We start from the raw sequence: 20,980 nt of genomic DNA on the forward strand, positions 1-20,980 counted from the left end.
CGAAAACACCTTTTAATTATAGTAATCTTTGACCAGACCATAACACAATTCTGTTTTGAAACTAATGCATATTATCAGTTGTGCCATATGTGTAAAAAATTTGTCCCTATTTGTGCCAAAGTTATGTATTATATCTGTCTCTCACTATAGTCACCTTTGAAGTAGATATTTATGTTTCATATGATATTACCATCAGACTCATACACACTAATAAAATTATTCTATATTAATTGGAAAAAACATAATATGCAGCCATGCAATGGAAGGTTGAACACAAAAGATTGTCCTGAGCTTCAGAGCTTCTCATACATATTAAGGCATGCAAAAGGCCCTTCCCCCTTATTTAGTATAATGTGCTTTATATTAAACTACCTGCATCAGATGTGCGGTTAGTGAAGATTGTGTCCCAATCCCTAGGTTGCTGGTTTGTCTTATTGGCTATGTCTTTTGCCTTAGAGAAGCTTTCCTGTTTCATGAGATCCCATTTATCAATTCTTGATCTTAAGAGTGGGAGCCATTGGAGTTCTGTTTAGGAAAATTCCCTCAGTACCAATGCATTCAGGCTCTTTCCCAATTTCTCTTCTATTAGATTCTGTGTATCTGGTTTTATGGTCCTTGATCCACTTGGCCTTGAGCTTTGTGCAAGGTGACAAATATGAGTCTATTATCATTTTTCTGCATACAGATAGCCAGTTAGACCAGCACCATTTATTGAAGATGCTTTCTTTTTTCCATTGTATATTTTTGGCTTCTTTCTCAAAGATCAAGTATGTGTAAATGTGTGGCTTTATTTCTGGGTCTTCAGTTCTATTCCATTGATCAACATGTCTGTCTCTGTACCAATACTATGCAGTTTTTATCACTATTGCTCTGTAATAAAGCTTGAGGTCAGGGATGGTGATTCCCCCGGCCATTCTTTTATCGTTAAGTGTTGTTTTTGCTATTCTGGGTTTTTTGCCTTTCCAGATGAATTTGAGAATTGCTCTTTCCATGTCTTTGAAGAATTGTGTTGGTATTTTGATGGGGAGTGTATTGGATCTGTAGATTGCCTTTGGTAGAATGGACATTTTCATGATGTTAATTCTGCCAACACCGTATCTGATAGAGGGCTAATATTCAAAATATATAAAGAGCTCAAAAAGTGAACTACCAAAAATTCAAACAACCCAATCAAAAAATGGGGTACAGAACTAAACTGAGAATTCACAATCGAGGAATATTGAATGGCTGAGAATCACCTAAAGAAATGTTCAATGTCCTTAGTGATCAGAGAAATACAAATCAAAACAACCCTGAGATTCCACCTTATGCCAATCAGAGTGGCTAAGTTCAAAACCTCAGGTGACAACACATGTTGACAAGGATGTGGAGAAAGTGAAACACTTCTCCATTGCTCGTGGGATTGCAAACTGGTACAACCACTCTGTAAATCAATCTGGCGATTCCTCAGAAAATTGCAATACCACTCTTGGGAATATACTCAAAAGGTGCCCTACCATACCACAGGGACACGTGTTCCACTATGTTCATAGCAGCCTTGTTGGTGATAGCCAGAAGCTGAAATCGACTAAGCTATCCTACAACCGGAGAATGGAAACAACAACAACAAAAAAATGTGGTTTATTTACACAATGCAATACTACTCAGCTATTAAGAATGAGAACATACTGAGTTTTGCAGGCAAATGGTTGGAACTAGAAAATATCCTGATATTTTCTAAAAAATAAAAGTGGGACCTTAGATGAAAATGTCCTACAATGGGGATTTGGAACTTCTAGAGCTAACTTCCAGCAGAAAGACAGGATATCAAGTGAGGGATGGGGCCATCATCCACAGCCAAAAATTGTTCCCGTCTGAAAGAACTGCAGAAATGGTAACTCAGACCCAAAAGGACATGCATAGTAAGTGGATTTTAATAAATGGATTTTAGAAGAAAAAAAAAAGTACAGAATACCCAGGATAGACTCCATAGGACTCAAAAAGGTCAACAAGCTGAAGGGCCCAAGTGAGGAAGACTCGGTCCCACTTGGGAGGAAAAAGAAAAACAACCACAAGGGGGCAGTGAGGGAGGGAGGGACCAGGGTAGGAAAGGGAACAGGGAGGGGTAAAGGGGAACATGATCAGGGATTGGGTGAAGGAAAAGAACTGAAGCCCTGAGGGCCAGCAGAAAGAATGGAAACAGGCAACCTTGGAAAGTAGGAGGTTGGGGGGGACCCTCCAGAATGTACCAGAGACCTGGGAGATGAGAGACTCTCAGGACCCAAAAAGTGGGACCTTAGATGAAATGCCCTGTAATGGGGATTTGGAACTTCTAGAGCCCATCTCCAGCAGAAAGACAGGGCATCGAGTGAGGGATGGGGCTGTCATCCACAGTCAAAAATTGTTCCTGTCTGAGAGAACTGCAGGAATGGAAATGAGAGGACCCTGAGGAAAAAAAGGTCTAGCAACAGGCCCAACGTGGGATCCAGCTCAAGGGGAGGCTCCAAGGCCTGACACTATTACTGAGGCTATGGAGCGCTCACAAAAAGGGACCTATCATGACTGCCCTCTGTAAGACTCAACAAGCAGCTGAAAGAATCAAATGCAGATATTTTCACCCAACCAATGGACAGAAGCTGCTGACCCCTGTGGTTGAGTTAGGGAAAAACTGGAAGAAGCTGAAGAGGAGGGCTACCCTGTAGGAGGACTGGCACTCTCAATTAACCTGGACCCCTGGGATCTCTCAAACACTAGGCCACCAACCAGACAGGATACACCAGCTGATATGAAGCCCCCAACACATATACAGCAGAGGACTGCCAGGTCTGGGCTCAGTCAGAGAAGATGCACCTAACCCTCAAGAGACTGGAGGCCCCAGGGAGTTTAGAGGTCTGGTGGGGTGGAGGGTGGGGGTGGGGACATCCTCATGGAGACAGGGGGAGGGAAGGAGGTACAGGTTGGGGAACAGTCAGAGAGTAATCTGGGAATGGAATAAAAATCTGAGTGTAAAAAAAAATTAAATAAAATTAAAAATTAAAAAAAAACTATCTGAAACTCTAAAGAACATAGTTCTCATTCTTAGAATCAAATCTTAAATCATTTCTAATCTCTGGATCTAAATTTCCATCTTCAGGTCTAATGTACATGGAAGAGGGAAGCATTATTTACCTGTGTTTTTTTTTTATGTTTTGTTTTTCTAATTCTAAATTTACATTGGGAGAATATCCATGACTTTTTTTTTTAACAAAAGTAAATCAAGTACTGGTTCCTACTGAACCTCGAGAAAGAAAACTAAACCTTTCCTGGTGTTCGTTCTTGGTAATGACCTTGCTCAGTACCATGTAGAAGACAAGCCCTTTCCATCTTAGGAATCTCAATAGACAGACACCAAGATGACAACCATGGGACAAAGTGTGTAGGTACGAGTTGCTACCAAGAGAGGGCACTATTCATGGCTTGTGACAGAACTGTGGACCAAGTGGCTCTCAGATCCTATTTTTAAGAGCCTCACTGGGTGAATGGGAATGCCAGGACTTCTGTAAGATTGTTCCAAGGCCTGTGTATAAACCATTCGAGCTAAGCCAAGTACGTCTTTCATATGTGGAGTTAAAGTAGTAGAAATTTAAAGCAGCATATTTTGAATCCACATTGTTTTGGAAAACTGGTCTGTGTGTGTAGTCTGTGGAATATTTGACTAGCCAACTGATGCTCTGAAAGCTGAACAACTGTATTCTTCAGAAAGGTGCCAGCTTTTAACTTATTTTTAAAAGGGAATGCATAGAAACACAGATTAAAATGCACCATTGATAAAGCCATTTGCTGTTCTTGTAGCCACCATTGTGGTTTTAGTTGACTAGAAGCCTATTTAGTAAGACCATTACCAAATTCAATTAATAGCTACATAGTGACCCCTGTATTGTTTAAATGTGGAATTGTGAGAGTTTCTCATATGAATAGGCTTTCTTTGGATAATTCATATAAGATCATCCCAGCTAGTAGAACGGAACAAAGTCTTTGCCACAGAGTATCTCACACTGTCCTTTATTTTTGTGCATGGATAAACTCAGCATCCTTTCTGCAGTATGATCAGGTGGCTGAAGAGTGGCTGCAGGGGTAAGCAGGGTCGTGTAGTCATGGGTGGGATCAAAACAAGTCGGCTTTCCCAGAGTGGTGGATGGAGATCAAATGGTGATAGCCATTGGCTGCACATATAAGAGTTCAAGTTCCCAGACCCCTGTAAAAGGCTGAATGTGGCTGAGTGTGTTTCTTTAACCTCAGTGCTATGTGTGGAGGACACTGCTCTGTTGGTGGGCTTGTTGACTGTAGGCTTCAAGCTAAGTCCTCAGTGAATAAAGTAGAACAGGATACCAGAAATTCTTATCCTCTTCTGCAGCATGCACAGGCATAGGGACCTTCTCACATACACACACCACCACCACCCACCTCCATCCCAAACACACTCACACATACAGACACACACACATATGGACAGACATACACACATGCACATACACACTCCTACTACCCATAACCACCACCACCATCCACCTACCTCCACTCCAAATACATACATACATATATATACACACACTACCACCACTTCCATCCCAAATACAGACACATACACACTCAAACATACACACACACCGCCACCCAGCTCTATCCCAAACACACACACACACACACACACACACCATCACCACCACTATCACAAAAACAAAGTAAGTACTCATAAGATGGGTCTCTCACTAGTTTGGAAATTATAAATTTGTTTTGGTCTGGATCATACAAAAATGAGACGATGATCATTAAAAATTGCCCCTCCAAATAAAAACAAATATTATCTCTAAATTTTAAGCTTTGGGAGAGTCTGAGAATATCTGCCCTTCTATTTGTATAGTAGTATCATTAATGATGGTACTGTCTGGATGAGATGCCTAACATCTATTTTGTGAATAAAATAAAGTTTTCTTGCAACTTCACATGGCCCTAAGAGTCCTTCTAAGAAGGGACTCTGCTTGTGAGGTCTAACCTGTAAAGCAGGAGTCACTAAGTGCTAGTCCTCTGATATCTCAGCACTTGGAGGGAAATCCACTTCATTCTTGGGATTGAGCAGGAATTCGAGGACTGCCTGTTGAAGGGCTGTGTGCTGTGAGCAGGGTAAATGTAGAGCCACAATACAGACTTTTAAGAGACACTGAGCACAAATCCAAGCAGCAGGGATGGACATTGCTTACAGGAACCATGAAGCTGAAAGAACTCCACAGGTAATATCATGTGGTCACCTAAGTTTGTGAAGCTTTCTCCTCTATGCCCTTTGAGAGAATTGGTGTCACTTTGCTAGAGGAGGCAGTGAGGTGCAGGGAAGTCAATTGTTCTGCTTCTCATTACATATAAACTCAACACAGCAATTAATATTTGAACAATTTAACTAAGAAAACTTGGCTCTCCCATTCAAGGGTATATATGCATGCATGTATGCATGTTTGTGAGGGTCCATACAACTGTGTCTGCACGTATAAATGCTCTTTTCTTTCTTATTTTCTGTTTCTAAAAGCAGAGCCCCTCTCTGAACCTGCGTCTACATGTTTTGGCTAGACTAGAGGACCCTAGGCTGCTTTAGTCTCCCCAACTATGGACTTGCAAACATGAACTTCCATACCTGGCTTTCACGAGGATGTTGGGGACCCAACTTAAGCCCCCCCCCCATGCATGGGCAACAATCACTTTACCAGTCAAGTCATCCATCTCTCTTAGTTGTCTAGCATAGGGGGATCAATCCATCCTGCTGGTGGGTCCCCCTTGCAGGAGGACACTCAAGCTTTACCAGCCCATGGTTATCCCTGACAAGCATGATGCAATGGACTGAGTGAGATGGTTACAGTCCGAGCCAATACATGGGGGGTAGCCAGCCTTTGGGTACCAGCAGGGCAGCTCCCCGTCCTCTAGTTAGAAGGAGGATGCATGATAATGATTTTAATACATGTAAGTCATATGTGTGGCCATATTGAGCAGCAGGAAACCCTTTCTCTCTTCAGATGTTTTCTTTGAGCTTTGTTTGAGCTACTTTTAATTTCTCATACACCTAAACTTCAGTTTCTTTGTTTTATATCCTTCTACACTGAAAAGCAGAATTCTTCCACATGGTGGCCAAGCCCCTACTGGGAAAGGCTCATGAGTATAATGCACACGCCTCTCCTTATGCAAGGCCTGAGGAGTTGGGTTCCCACAAGACAAGACATTCATACAGAATCTTCTGGCCTTTCCTGAGGGAAGGCTTGGTTCACCTTTGACTTGCATTTGCATTTTTGGCTTTGCTATTGGAAGTCTTTACTTTCACATTGTCTGTGACAGATATTTTCTGAGAATGAGGAAAAAAGAGCTTGGACTATGGTTCATTCTTGTTTGTCTTTGAGGATTGTGGAAGCAGAATATATCAGTACTCCTTTGTTAATAATGATGATATGCTTAAGTCAACATAAGGGCCTGGTCTAGGTTCATCAACTAATCTGGATGTTTCCTCCCATTGTAAACTTAGTTCTGACAACAATTTCCCCACCAACCTGTTCCAAACGACAATTGGATTACTGGTATATCCAATATCAATAAGTTAGAAAGGTATGGCTGGTTCATTGGTTCTAAGACTTAATAGGAATATTCAGAGATGAGCCAAGCAAGGATGAGGAACTGACTCAGGTGACTAATTTGCCAAGAGTTCTCAACATTGGAAGAATTATATCTCCTGATTAATGTATCTTTAATTTTTTCAAACTATATTTCATGATGGTTCTTAAAAGATTTAACCTAACTTTTAGCCTACCATCCATTAGAGGTAGTGGGAAAGAAAGGATACAGGGGGTGAAAGAAGGAAGTGGACCTGTTTAGAAAGGTTCTTTGGAGCAACTCCCATCTCTGTTGTCTGGAAATCTACAGTTCAGTTCACAGGATAGCAGGCAGCAGAAACTCGATCCACTCACAAACACTTCACGGATACACCAGTTAGGTAGAGTTGGGATAGCAACAGGTATAGCATGACCTAGCAGAGACAGTAAAGTCTCAGGCTTGGCTTGAATCTGCAGGAGGAACCAATAGGAACACCAAGAGAAGTTCTCAACTGTGCCTCTGTCAGGAAAGTGAAGATCAGATCAGCAAAGATTCAAGACCCATAAACCTTGTACAGCTAACTGTACCAGCAAGCCAAGCTCCGTCTCTGTCATTCCATTGAGTCCTATTTATACCCTCCAAGCATCATGTCCTCCACATGCCTTGTGCCAGCCTGGGTCTTACCTCAGCATATGTATCCAGCAAGTCCAAGTTCTCAGAGTCCAAACAAATGCAGCTCAAGTATGTAATGTGAAGCAAACCAATACATGAGTGTTGTTACCAAAGAATCCTTCATCATGTGTCCTTTTACGTGCTTGCTTTAGCAGAACACCCTCTCTCGTGTCTGCTTCAATGAAACATTCCTTCCTGAGTCTGCCTTAGTCTTTCACCTTTGTCTACCTCAGGAAAACATTCCACGTGTTTGCCCCAGCAAAAAACCATCCAACACAACTGACTCTACAAAGAACCCTTAATTTTCCGCTTCAGATTAGGACAGAAGAAGACATTAGGTGCCAACAATTAAATCTGGATTCCCTGTGTATGTAGTATATCACTCTCTATACTGTAACTGCAATTGCTACCAACCACTGTCACTTGGTTAAGCACCAATGTGTTAGGTACAGTGTGCACTTTATTGTTAAATGTAGGAAGTTCTTAAAAGAGATTGTACCTGAGAAAATGAATGTGAAACCTTTCCAACTATGAAGAAACAGATTATAAATAAAGGTGCCCTGAACTGTCTCAGTCCCAGTGTGTGTGAACTGCACTTCTTGTTCCTGGTCTTCTTTTGCCTATTCTACACATCCTCCTTCAGGTTTTGAATCTTGCCAAGGCTGGACTGTGGCAATATCCCTTATCAATCATCCCATTGTCTTCAAAATGTCATGTTCCAGTCTGAAGAAGTTCTAAGGACAGAGAAAGCTGGCAGTAGATTGGAAAAAGAATGTATACAACTTAACTCCATTTCTGGGATCTTAGCTCCAAAGGAGTCAGAAGTGGCTTCATATTGGGTTGGCTACTTGAGATCCCATCATGGACAGGGCTGAGGGAAGGGAGGTGGGGATTTGATGGGAAGGTTCTAAAGGTGATTTTTCATGCTTCTTGGTGACAATTCATGTTTATTTTGTTTTGGGGGGGGGCTGCTGTAAAAGCAACTGAAATCATTCCATAGATATGTCCCTCAGCTATTGTACTGGTGAAGTGGAAATTTCTGGTTTCTTTGGAGACTTGGTTGTATCGTTGACTTTTTTTTTTTTCAAAAAACTGTCTCATAAGTGGATACTTTGCTGAGGCAGACACTTGAGAGCACGGATCATGTTTGAAAAGAGTATAAGTAGAACCCAATAGACTGTCTTGCATTGGTTCGCCTTGCAATGCTTCACTGATCTTTGCTGATGACACTCTTGCATTGGTTCGCCTTGCAACACTTTGCTGGTTTTCACTGATCTTCACTTGTGGTGACTTCACAGAGAAAAATGCACCAAAGAACTTTTCATGGCTGCCTTTTGCCACTTCCACAGAATCATGCCAATTTTCTGAGGTCTTACAGTTTCTTCTGGCTCTTGATGCTGCTACTAACTCATGTTTAGTCTTTGTTGATTGGACTTCTGACTCCTTTGGAGCTAAGATCCCAGAAATGGAGTTAAGATCTATACATTCTTTCTCCAATATACTGCCAGCTTTCTTTGTACTCAGAACTTCAGACTGGAACATGACACTTTGAAGACAATGGGATGATTGATAAGGGATATTGCCACAGTCCAGCCTCAGCAGGATTCAAAACCTGAAAAAGGATGTGTAGAATAGGCAAAAGAAGACCAGAAACAAGAAGTGAAGTTCACACACTCTGGCACTGAGAGGGCACCTTTATTTATAATCTGTTCCTTCATAGTTGGAAAGGTTTCACGTTCATTTTCTCAGGTACAATCTCTTTTAAGAACTTCCTACATTTAACAATAGAGTACACACTGCCAATACTGATTTGTGTTTGATGTTTTAGACTGAATTGCTGATATCATGACAATGAAGATTAGAATAACCTCCAAAGAATTCCTTCTAAACAGGTCTATAGCCTCCTTGTTCCATTAACCATAATTCTTCCCTACCTTTGATGAGTGGCCTAGAAGGAAGATTGAAATGTTTAAGAACCCTTATTAAAGTAGGTTTTGAAAAATCTAAACCTACATACTGTAGCTACAAGATGATGGAATTTGATTAATTTTTGACAATGCTTGTTTTATAAAAGGAATATGAGACATTTCTCCATGTTTATTATATTTACTATTTTGGCAAATAATTCTTGAACTCTCACTTATTTGTCATGAATCCATATATATTTAAAATTATAAAAAGTATGTGTTTATTTCTGCATAATTATGTGCATATATACACATGGAAATTCACTGAGCTAGAAAACAATATTAGATCTGATAAACTTTAGAGATATGTGTCAAAGTTTTCAATTTCTTACTAACAATAAAAACCCCATCTTACTTAAAGATGGATGTTTTTGTAGTTAAAATTTTTCTTTAACCTAAGCTTAAACACTACTTTTGCTAGAGTCACTTGTTAAAATATTGATAATAAACAATTAAGGCAGATACTTCAAGGAACCAAAATGTATGCTGGATAGTTACTTGTTCCAGAAATCCCAGGAGATATATTGGATAAATTACAATTCACCATTCGGTTAAATTGTGTCAAAGTTAAATAGCATTGAGAATTGAATGTTTGACCACACCCACAGACTCACTCGTTTTAGAACACATTGTCCCCTAATGGTGGAGTTGCTCTAAAAGGTTGTAGAACCTTTGCTAAGTAGAGCCCTGTGGAAAGAAATATGTCACTGGGGTGGGTCTTCATGTTTTATCGTCTCCTCACTTCTAGTCTTCTTCCTACTTCCTGACTGGGCATGAACTGTGGCCAGCTACCTTCCTGATATCATGTCTTCCCTAACACGATGGAATGTAGCTCTTCAGACTGTAGGTGAACTATCCTTCTTTAAGGTGTGTCTTATCAGGCATTTGATCTCAGCAATGAGGAAAATAACAAACCCAATCATTCAGTTCATGTTTAAATTACCACAACCCAATCTTAAACACAACAGATTCCCGCAACGATTTAAAAGTAGAGTCTATTGTATAACAAATGAAGTATGTGTACCTGTTAAGAGGATTTAAATTGGGTATATGTATCATCTATGCAAGGTTGTTGAAACTCTATAACTGTAAGATATTGGCAAAAGCATTCTAATTATAAATGTGATCCTTTAAATTATGTAGTCAAGTCTTGTGAAATCTTGACTTTTTATCAGTAACTACATAGAAATCTTGGGAAAGTAACCTGGAGAGCAAGAAATTGATATATATCTATATTGATACAGCCATTTCTCTGTTGGTATTTAATGCAAATGTAGATGAATATTAGAATATATGTACATATATGTTGGTATATGAGTAGATATGTAAGCATGTATGGATAGCAATCTCTCTACCTCTATTTCTCTGTATATCTATTCATCTATAATATGACTTTATCTAAAATTCTATCATATTTCAATTATAATTAGGCTAACATTGTTCTCAAACATCTGAACTATTTTCCATGGCTCCTGGTGATGTTTTAGAGCTCTGGAGTCATTCTTGATAATCATGTGTACACTGATGACTGTCACTGCAGGGAATTCTTTGTCTTTATATTTGTGCTTCTGCCTAAAAGGCTTCTTGTCCTTTAGACATACCTAGCTGGCCATTATTTCTCTTTTCACCATAACTTTTTGAATGCTTTATAGATCCTTACAATCATGTTTTGTTCTGCCTTGATTTCACAAAACAGCAACTCAAGAAACAGGCATTAAAATAAGGAAGAAAAGTACAAACAGTTATATAATAACAAAACAGCTGTCATCATCCAACTTACTGAGTCAGAAACTATGGCTGTTTTTTTTTCCAAGTCACAACAATAAATCAGGTTTCTCAGTTTCACTCTTGGTATGTTCTGGAGAAGACAGAAGTGAAATATAGTGTTTGAAAAGGAATATACATGTATCTCTAAGGGAGAATGTCTTAATTAAAGTTTTACTGCTGTGAACAGTCACCATGACTAAGGCAACTCTTATAAGGACAATATTTAATTGGGGCTGGCTTACAGGTTCAGAGGTTCAGTCCATTATCATCAAGGCAGCAACATGGCAGCATCCAGGCAGGCATGGTACATCTTCATTTGAAGGCTACTAGCAGAATACTGACTTCCAGTTAGCTAGGATGAAGGTATTAAAGCCCATACCCACACTGACATACCTACTCCAATCATGGCTACACCTTCTAATAGTGTCACTCCCTGGGCCAAGCATATACAAACCATCACAGAGAATCAAAAAGCCCTATAAACCCTATTCTAAATAGCATGTTTACAGTAAAATAACTTCAGTACATGCAATATATATGCAATATTCCACTATATATATATATATTCAATATATATATATATTCAATATATATATATATTCCACTCCAGTAGTGACTTACCTTACAGGTTTGGAAACCTGGAAGCAATCCTGAGGCAAAGAGTTTCAAGGAAACTCGGCCTCCTGGAACCTTGGCATTCCCACAGCTAGAATGCCCCAGATTTGCCCCTGCAATATCATAGAGGGTTTTGCATGCTTTCTTACACTATTTTACTGGATAAGAGTTAGAAATCTCAGGGCAAGCTTAGCAAAGTATACTTAGAATCTTCACTACAGCCATGTATATCAGGCTACATTGCATATTAGAAGCAAGTTGGTGAATTCTTCTGACAAATGGAGATTCCCTACAGATACTTAAAAGAACAACCAAGTTACTCTCATATGCAAGTATTTACCAAGGCCTAGGAAAATGGGAGGTGGTGGTATTACATTATTCATGAGATGGTCTGCTAGAGCAGAACCCCCTAGTGCTAGCTTTCACAAGGCTCAAAGGAATAGCACAAATTGTGACTAGGGTGTGAAATCCTTACCTGTTATTAGCTGACCCTATGCAGGGCTGTTCTATCTTTACTGTAAATATTACCTGGTTCCTGTAAGTTCCTTTGAAGTCATTCCTTTGTTTTGTGTCAAGTAACTTCAATGTACTTTGCAGTGACATCTTACCCCTTTGTTTTTTGTATTATATAAGACTGGTATTTACTTTGTGACAATACTTTAAGATCCAACACTCTCTCTCCTGTCCTGCCTGTCATTCGCTGACTCCTTCGCCCACTGGCAACCAGAGACCCATTCTGCGCAGATAGAAGACCCAAAAAATGGGTTAGTCTGTGTTACTGTTGAGTTGAATGTATATATATACATATTATATATATATATATACATTCAACTCAACAGTAACACAGCTGAAAAGATCTGATCTTCAATACACAGTCTTGTTTATCAAAAGAAAAACAGAAATTATTTAATATTATGTGAATATAAAAAGTGAAAGGGTTGAGATAATATTATATAATCTAGCCTTGACCATCCAGTTCAGGGCATTCTTACTGAGAAGCTGAGTACTTGTCCACTGAAGAACTGAGAGGAAGAACAAATTGTCATATATAAGAAATATTATGAGACAAAAATGTTCTACTGCTAAAAATGCTGTGTCTGTGGGACAAAATCCAAGCACAGAGACTGGGGACAAAGTGTTAGCATGCTAAAAATAGAATTTTCCCCAAGATTAAACATTTATTTAGCAAATATTTTGAGGACTCTGTTTTGTACCAGCCACTGTTCAAGGTGTTAAGGATGCAGAAGTAAATAAAGCAAAGTTCCTCCAGCACCTGATGATTTCTGAGGACATTTTAAAACAGTCAGAGGAAAACAATAATCTAACTAAAACTCCTACTGACTGACTAAATAAATAAATAAATAAATAAAGTGTTAAGTGGCTATAGTCTGCAACAGTCAAGGTCAAATCCTTTGTATAGAAAGAAAACTTAAAAATCAATAATTAAGAACAAAATCTCTTTGTGGTGGTCCCATAGGCTCCCATATTTGGATGCTTAGTCATCAGGAAGTGGTACTACTTAGGAGGGTTAGGAGGTGTGGCCTTATTGGAGGAAGTGTGTCACTAGGGGCAGGCTTTGAGGTTTCAGGAGCTCAGGATAGGCCCTGTGACTCTTGCCTTCTTCCTACTGCCTTGGACCCCATTGTAGAAGCCTTAGTTACCATGTTGTCTGCATGCTGCCCTGCTCCCTCCCATGGCAACAACAACAAACTCAACCTCTGAAACTGTAAGCCAGCCCTAATGAAATGTTTCCCTTTTTAAGAGTCGCTATGGTCGTCCTGGTTTCTCTTCACAGCAGTAGAACACTGACTAAGATGCAATATATCTCAAAATATGGCGACGCTTCATCCCATTGAGAAGCCATTCTGTGAGAGAAGCTCAAATTTAGCATTCATTCTAGAAATGCCCATTAAAACCAGACTAAGGTTCTACTACCTAATCCATCTGATCCTCATTGGTCTCTCCTGGAAATGCCAAGCCCGGATTTCTATGAACATTCAAACAGCTGAGGCTGACAGTGGTTGTAAAAACGGTGAAATATGACAAAGAAGCGAAGCAATTCGAGAAGTCTCTTGTCGTGAACTAAGAAATGAATTGGATGGTTTCCTTTTAAGGGGTGAAGCTGTGGAGGGGGAGTAATGAATGACGAAGGCAGAGCCTCAGCCAGAGAAGGAGAAGGGAAGGATGAAGGCAGAGGGCAGAGACCATGGTAGTTAGAGCAGCCTGGAAGGCAGAGGCCATGGATCACAGTGGTTAGAGCAGTCATGGGGAACAGGGCATCTGAAAAAACAGAGTGAATCACGAGATATTAAACTGCATGTCTCTGAAAAATAACAATTATAGTTCCATGAGCCAGATAGACTAGAGAAAGAAAGGACATATAACAGGAAGTGAGAGTATAATGTAGCCTAGAGGGTAAAGCAAGGAGCCTGGGTCAGCAGGAGGAAGAGGCAGGGGTGGGACTGGAATTATCTTTTGGTGAGATCACTCTACCAATATTTTTCAGTGTGTATATGTGTGTGTGTGTGTGTGTGTGTGTGTGTGTGTGTGTGTATGTATGTGTGCGCCATGCATGCACGCGTGCACTCACTGTGTGTATATGCACTGTGTGAGTGAGTATAAATGTGCATGTACATATGTGAGTATGAGTGTATATGCATATGTATGCTGTGTGAGTGTATGCATGTGCTGTGTTAGTGTGAGTATGTGCGTATATGAATGATGGAGTCACAAAAACAAAGGAAACTAGCCAGGAGAGAGATTGTCACAATCGAGGACAAAGGGGGGAGGACTTTGCGACACATGATAACACACACACATATAACAGGTTCTTACATAGTATGCAGACATGGCCATAGAGAGTGAAATTCACATACATTTTTAAAAAATCAATATTGATGGCTAATACATTTGAATTTTTGTCATCACTAATAATATAAAATTATTATTCAAAACGACATTGAATTATTGTGTTCTGAAATAATCCATTTTCAGAGTGTGGGGCCAACAGACATTCCCACCAAAAAGTGCATGCAGATGGGAAACTTTCTATTTCTGCAGCTACTATAGGATATAAATTTACAGAGTGATTCAGCACTTGGTATTGGTTAGATTTTCTACTATAGTATGTAGAAAGGCAGGGAAATGAGCATGGTGTAGATTGATCCACACACACAACAGCCCTGACATTCAGTACTCAGAAAAGACGTGCACTTGGCCTCCAGAGGCTCAGGCTCGGTCCTCCACGAGTCTCAGAAAATCCCGATTTCCAGCCTCTCAAATCATAGATGTCACTTGCCTGGCTCTGGGTTTGTACAAATGGAGCCTTGTAGATATTCTCTCCTTTGTGCTGACTGAGCTTTGCTGAGCCTTGTGTTTGGTGAGGCCATGGATCCTTGAGGAGAACTTAGTGTTATCACATTCCTTTAGCAATACGATTCTCAATGCACTCTAAACACCTGTCCTTGTATTCGTAGATAAGTGAAGCCTTAGCCCTCATTAGAGCTAGAATTTATATTCCATCTACTTGTTGACATTTGTCTAGTATTATAATACTGTTTTTTATTTCATATATTTTCTTGGTTGTTATACTGTATATATATATATATATATATATATATATATATATATATATATACAGCATATTATATATTAATCCAATCAAATATATCTGTGTATACATAATCAATGGGCATATTTGCTGACACTTGTCCCACTAGCCTAGAGCAGTGGCCACTGAAATTTATTTCCCAAGTGAATGTATACATTTAGAGACAATACAAGTACTCTATTATTTCTCTTCTGTAAATACTGATGTTGAAATTTAGCTCATTTCTCTGCTTGAGACAGTGCAGATCTCCACTTTATGAAGTGGAAAGCCAGTATTCACTCTGCTGCCTGTTTCAGTCAGTACCGTAGCTTCACATGGTTGTCTACAGTAAAGCTGTTAGGATGCTTGTCTGGTGGTGATCCACAAGTTTTCTTCCTCTTGGACCAGAGGTGGAAACACATTTGTAAGGCAGAGTGCAGGGAGGGGAGGGGATGCCCTGTAACCCAGCTGCAGTCAAGCCCTCTGTCCTCACAAGGGACTTCATATCTGCATTTATTCCTTTGGCCAGTGTAAGTCACATGGCTAAGCCCAAGTCAGCACTTGGGAATCTGTAAATAAGTGACTTCCATTGGGAAAAAGAGGGTGTTAATTATCTTGAATAATTGTGCATTTAACCATTCTATCTCATTGTAAATTCAATAACGTTTTCTTTATTTCACCCATCCATCAAACTGTTATTATGTTTATATTTACATATATTTGTTTGTGAGTTTAGTTCATTTAAATAATTGATTACACAAAGTAAGCATTTGGTTCAAATGCTAGGATTTGTCTATCTGCGTAGCCACAGTAATCTACCTATTAAAAATGCTTCAATAAAATTGTAAGATTTCAGTTTCCTACTAGAGACGAGGAGAAAGAAATTCATTTTCTGTTTATCTTGGCAACATGGAGGAAAAAGATATCAAGATTGAGAGAGATGTGACTGACAACAACAAATCAAGTTGTCTTCCTTGCCTTACATTTTCCCTTCATGTGAGAACCTTACCTCCCGGTACAGATTTACCTATTTGTTGATCTAAAACACTTTTCTTTGTTCTAGAAGGCTTGCACATTTAATGTTTTAGAGGAAACACATGCATTTGTACACTCATTGAATGGCATGTAATGATTAAAATATTCCCAAATACATCTTAACTATTTAAATATTCCCATAATCCTTGGGTATATTTTCTTTCACCAAATTTCTCAAGTTACAGTGGACAACAGTGTCTTGAGATTGAATGGCTTCTTCTCTCTTCCCTTCCTCACACCCTGGCTTATGTCTCCTGGTTCGGAGATGCCATTCTGCCCATTTGGAGAGAGACAGTGCAGCCTTCTTTTCTTGAACTAGAACTATTTTTATTCAATGCCCTTGAGCTATTTAGCTTGGAATTTCCACCATAGTGTTTGAGAGGGATAGATCAAAAACTAATGGTCAGGCTGAGGCTCTCATCTCCCTTCTCCTCACCTAAAATCTCAATATAGTTATGAAATACACCTGTGCACAATGTTAAAGGATAGAATGGGAAGGTGGAGCAGACAGGATGGCTGAGGACGTTAAACTGAACCAAAGCTGAGTCCTTGTCAGCTTGCCACAGCCTAGAGTTTGTAGAGTCATCTGAGAAGTGTGTCTCAATTGGTAAATTTACCAGATCAGACTGACTAGTGGACATTATCTGGAGATGGTAGACAAGATTACTTTGATGGATGTCAGAGGACCCCTCTCACTGTGGGTGGCACCAACCCCTGGGCAGGTGGTCCTGGGCTGTATAAGACAGCTAATCACTAAAGAGCCTAGGGGTAAGCCAGCACACAGCTAGCTCCTTCATTACTTCTGCTCTAGGCCCTGCTCCTGCTCGAATTCCTACCTTGGCTTCCCTTGGTGATGGATTAAAACCTGTAAATTCAAACAAATGCCCTCCTCTAAATTGCTTTTGGCCATGGTGTTTAGTATATGTCATAGCAACAGAATGAAGCTAACCCCACCCCGTTTAGCTCCTTCAGTTATTAGTCCAGCCTAAAAGGAGATTTTTTTTTTAAGTGTTTATAATCCTGGTCTATTGTGTATTACTGCTCAAATCAGAATTCATTTATTATTTATTATTGTGTTTTAGCTTTTGTTTGATTTTCAGGTACGCCGTTGATCTCTTTATTCTTGCTTTGTTAATTTTATATTTCCAATGGGACATATCAGAGCCAACTGTGACAGTTAGATGTCATTATTAGTTACTGCACCTTAAGTAAAACGCTCTCTCCACAGGAAGGTCTCCACATATGTCCTGTGTAGGTGGGATCCCAAGACTGGAGCTGGGACCTAGCAGTGCATGTGAGAGGAATATTGCAGGTCAATTTCTGAGAAAGGAGAACTGGCTGAGAGTCTAAAGGCTCCCACCATTGACTGGCTCAATCACTTAGCTCCGACAGCCCAGCTCATCCACAGCTTTCTGTTTTAGCATCTATTGTTAAATTTATTTTTCATTTTCATAGTATTTAAACAATATCCTCTAGAGTTTTTCATTTATATCAAAACTCATTTATTTTTAGGACCTTCTGGTAGTATTTTCAAATCGATATGATTAGGTAGCCAGGGTTTTCAGGCTGACAGCATGATTTTTCAGGTGGACAAGATTTTTAGACACATTTAAACTTCATTTTATACTGATTAACAGGATTAACATAACAGGTAATATAACTTCCAAATTCTACTTAGCCTTACCAAGAATATATTTAAACCCATTGAATAGGACCATCCAACACTCCATCATAAATAATAATGAAAGTAAATGCACGTTTATCAGAAAGAGTCAAGGAAATGGTAACCCTGACTAACTGATACCGTTTGTATCTCCAGGAATCAAGCTCAGCTTCCGGACAAGGGTGCCTGAAGGGCTGATCCTCCTGGCATTGTCCCCTGCCCACCAGGAAGAGTATTTCGCCCTTCAGTTGAAGAATGGCCATCCTTACTTTCTTTACAATTCCCAGGTAAATTACCAGCCATGAAGGTTGGCATTTTTGAGACTGTCATGTGGATGCTAGGCATTAAGGTAGGCATACAAATGCTCATAAACAAATCCTCATCTGAGACCCCAGGGCTTCCAGAAGACATTCTGCCTTATCGACAGCAGAGTTTTTCAACCTTCTTCACGCTGTGACCGTTTAATACAGCCCCTCATGATGCGGTGGCCCCAACAGTAAAATTGTTTCATGGCTACTTCCTAATTGTAATTTTGCCACTGTTATGAATCAGAATGTAAATATCTGATATGTGACCCCAATGGGGGTCACAACCCATAGGTTGGGAGCTACAGATCTGCATCCTAGCAATGAGGAAAATGAAAATTACAAAATTACTTTATGATGGTTCAAAATGTATATCTGCAGTGTATAATGTGTGCAAAATGTGTGCCTGGGAGCCTGTCCATCAAGAGGCTGGGGCTCAAGGACTAGTGTGGGTTAGAGGCCAGCCTTGGTACATAGTGAATTCCAGGCCAACCTGGGCTACAGGGTGAGACCTTGACACAAGAATAAATAAACAAATTATTTAAAATAAATCCGAACATATTTTCTTTTTCTTCAGAGAATAAATGATGACTTTGTTTTCTCTCAGCCTGTGTTCTTCTCTCTTCCCTTTTTCTCACCCTTTAGTATTTTACTTAAGTCGTTAACTACTTAGCTAGCAAATATCTAAGTGATAGTTAAGTACTGTTTAACTTCATGTTTCAGATGTGGACATTTTTGAAGTTTAATACGGGGTGTCCAAGCCTGGCTTTTTCCTACAAGGTTACCGAGTGTCTACACAGGGTGTCTGAAGTTCAACCTAAAAATAATGTAATGAAGTGATTAAGTTAAAATATTCTGTGAATATTTAGAAAGAAGTGTTTGCGATCACATGAGCATAAAGTGGAAGCTTTGGTCAGCGTGGTCAGTCTTCTCAGGAAGTTCTTAGTGGCCGTTAGACATTAGGCAGCACATCCCGTCTGTGAGTGATTCATGAGCAAGAAGACCATTTGCTCTCCATTAGTTTACGTCTTCTCTCTAAAACCTGTGACTGACATTATGAACAATACTTCTAAATAAATATTTTATGTGATACTTCAAAACTGGTGGGGCTTCCCCATGCTGTGTCCAAGGTGTTCTTAGGGTCCTAGACTAAGAGCTGGGGTGGAGGGGACCTCAGACTCTTGTCACCTGGAAACCGGGGGTGAGATCCTGAGCTTGAACACTCAGTGAGCTCCCGAGGAGAACCGTGGCTGACAGCCATTGAACTTCCAGAGAGAACCGGGGCTCAGACACCCTATGACTTTTCGGGAAGAACCATGGTGTAGACCCCCCCCCCATAACCTTGTGGGAAGAACCCAGGCTTGGATACCCCGGGACCTAAGGAGTGAGAGGTAGCCGGTACCTTTTGGATCAAGTCTGTCTGAGGATCCTGCCAGGCTCAAGAGGCAGGTGGGACTTTCCTGCTTAGTGAAGCTGAGAACGGAAGACATGCCAGTAAAGGTTGCTTCATGCTGTCTTCGAAGTGGCCTGATAGGTCCTGAGCTTGGGAATTAGATGACCTTTGTGACAAGGACCACTGGATGTCCCACCCCTGCTAAAACTGCAGCTTCTTATTGGATGCTGAGAGAGAGAAACTACATGGATAAATAACACCCCCAGCAAACCCAATTGCCAGAGAGAAAGGGAAGATGCAGCTGCTGTGGACCGCAAGGCAGATGGTCGCTGTAGACAGAAATCAGCACACTAAAGTTGGTTCAATTACAGAGCTGAAAACATTATTTTTTTCCTTTTGAACACTTTAAGGAGATAAATTAGAGGAGGTATTTTTGAGGCTTACATTGGTAAAACATAAAGTTGGAGAAAATTCCAGAACAGGGAGAAAAGGAGGAATGAGATAAAAATAATATAACATTTAAAAATGTCTGTGTTGATAAAGGGACTCTTATAAACTTATTGAAAAGCCCTAGCAAATCCCAGGTAGGATTCAGCCCATTTCCTCTACCCAGAGTTCTGCATGTCTGAATGCAATCATGGACACATCAGTGAGGTGGACTCCCTTCCACCTCATTTCCCAGGTGAGCATTCTGAGCCACAAGTACAGTGCTCCCCCAATGTGTCCTACTTACTAAGTGGCAGGTTTTAAAACCATGCAGCCTAGGTCGAAAGCCAGGGAGGCGCTCCTGTAACTCGGGGAGAGACTGAGGCAAGAGAATTTTTACCAAGAGTTCAGTCAGCGGAGGGTTTTTGAGACTCTGCCTCTCAAAAGAAAAGATGAAGCGAGCTCCAGGCTGTCTCTGGGATGGTTTAGCATTCCTCCGGTGCTTCTCTCTTCATCAACAAACAAGGATGCTTCTGAATATTCAGACACTTAGGACAAATGGTGGCCTCAGTACTGTGTGGAAGAAGACTGTCAGTGAAGCATATGAACTAAAGGTGAAAAGCTCCTAAGATTCCTCAAAGAGAAGCCAAGATAAAGGATAAAGCCCATCGCTCACCACACTGTCTTAGCCCCGAGCGTCCTGAGAGTGCATAACTGATGGGTTTTACGGGCAAAACCATCTTGGATATGGAAGAGCATTAAACCAAGGGGGAAATTAAGACCATAGCAAAGCGGTCCTGCGCCTCTCCTGCCCAGGAGGGGTGTTCGCCTGGCGGCTGTCCGCAGGCCGATCCAACACCCAACACCTTTCCTCCCCGACCGAGGAGGGGTGTCCGCCTGGCATCCAGCGCCTTTCCTCACCCGAGGAGGGGAGTGCGCCCGAGAGCAGTACTAAGGCTTGGGGTC

At 40.5% G+C, this 20,980-nt stretch overlaps 1 protein-coding gene across 1 annotated transcript in view; it reads left to right on the plus strand.

Moving 5' to 3' along the window:
* Positions 1 to 20,980, plus strand: part of Ush2a (usherin) — a 678,886-nt gene that overhangs the window by 227,986 nt on the left and 429,920 nt on the right. The window contains exon 21 of the mRNA XM_021198607.1: positions 18,047 to 18,177. Within this exon, the coding sequence (XP_021054266.1) occupies positions 18,047 to 18,177 (131 nt within the window). The remainder of the gene's footprint in view (positions 1 to 18,046; positions 18,178 to 20,980) is intronic.

This window comes from Mus pahari, chromosome 5, assembly GCF_900095145.1.
Source record: "Mus pahari chromosome 5, PAHARI_EIJ_v1.1, whole genome shotgun sequence".
In the NCBI taxonomy this organism is placed as follows: domain Eukaryota; kingdom Metazoa; phylum Chordata; class Mammalia; order Rodentia; family Muridae; genus Mus; species Mus pahari.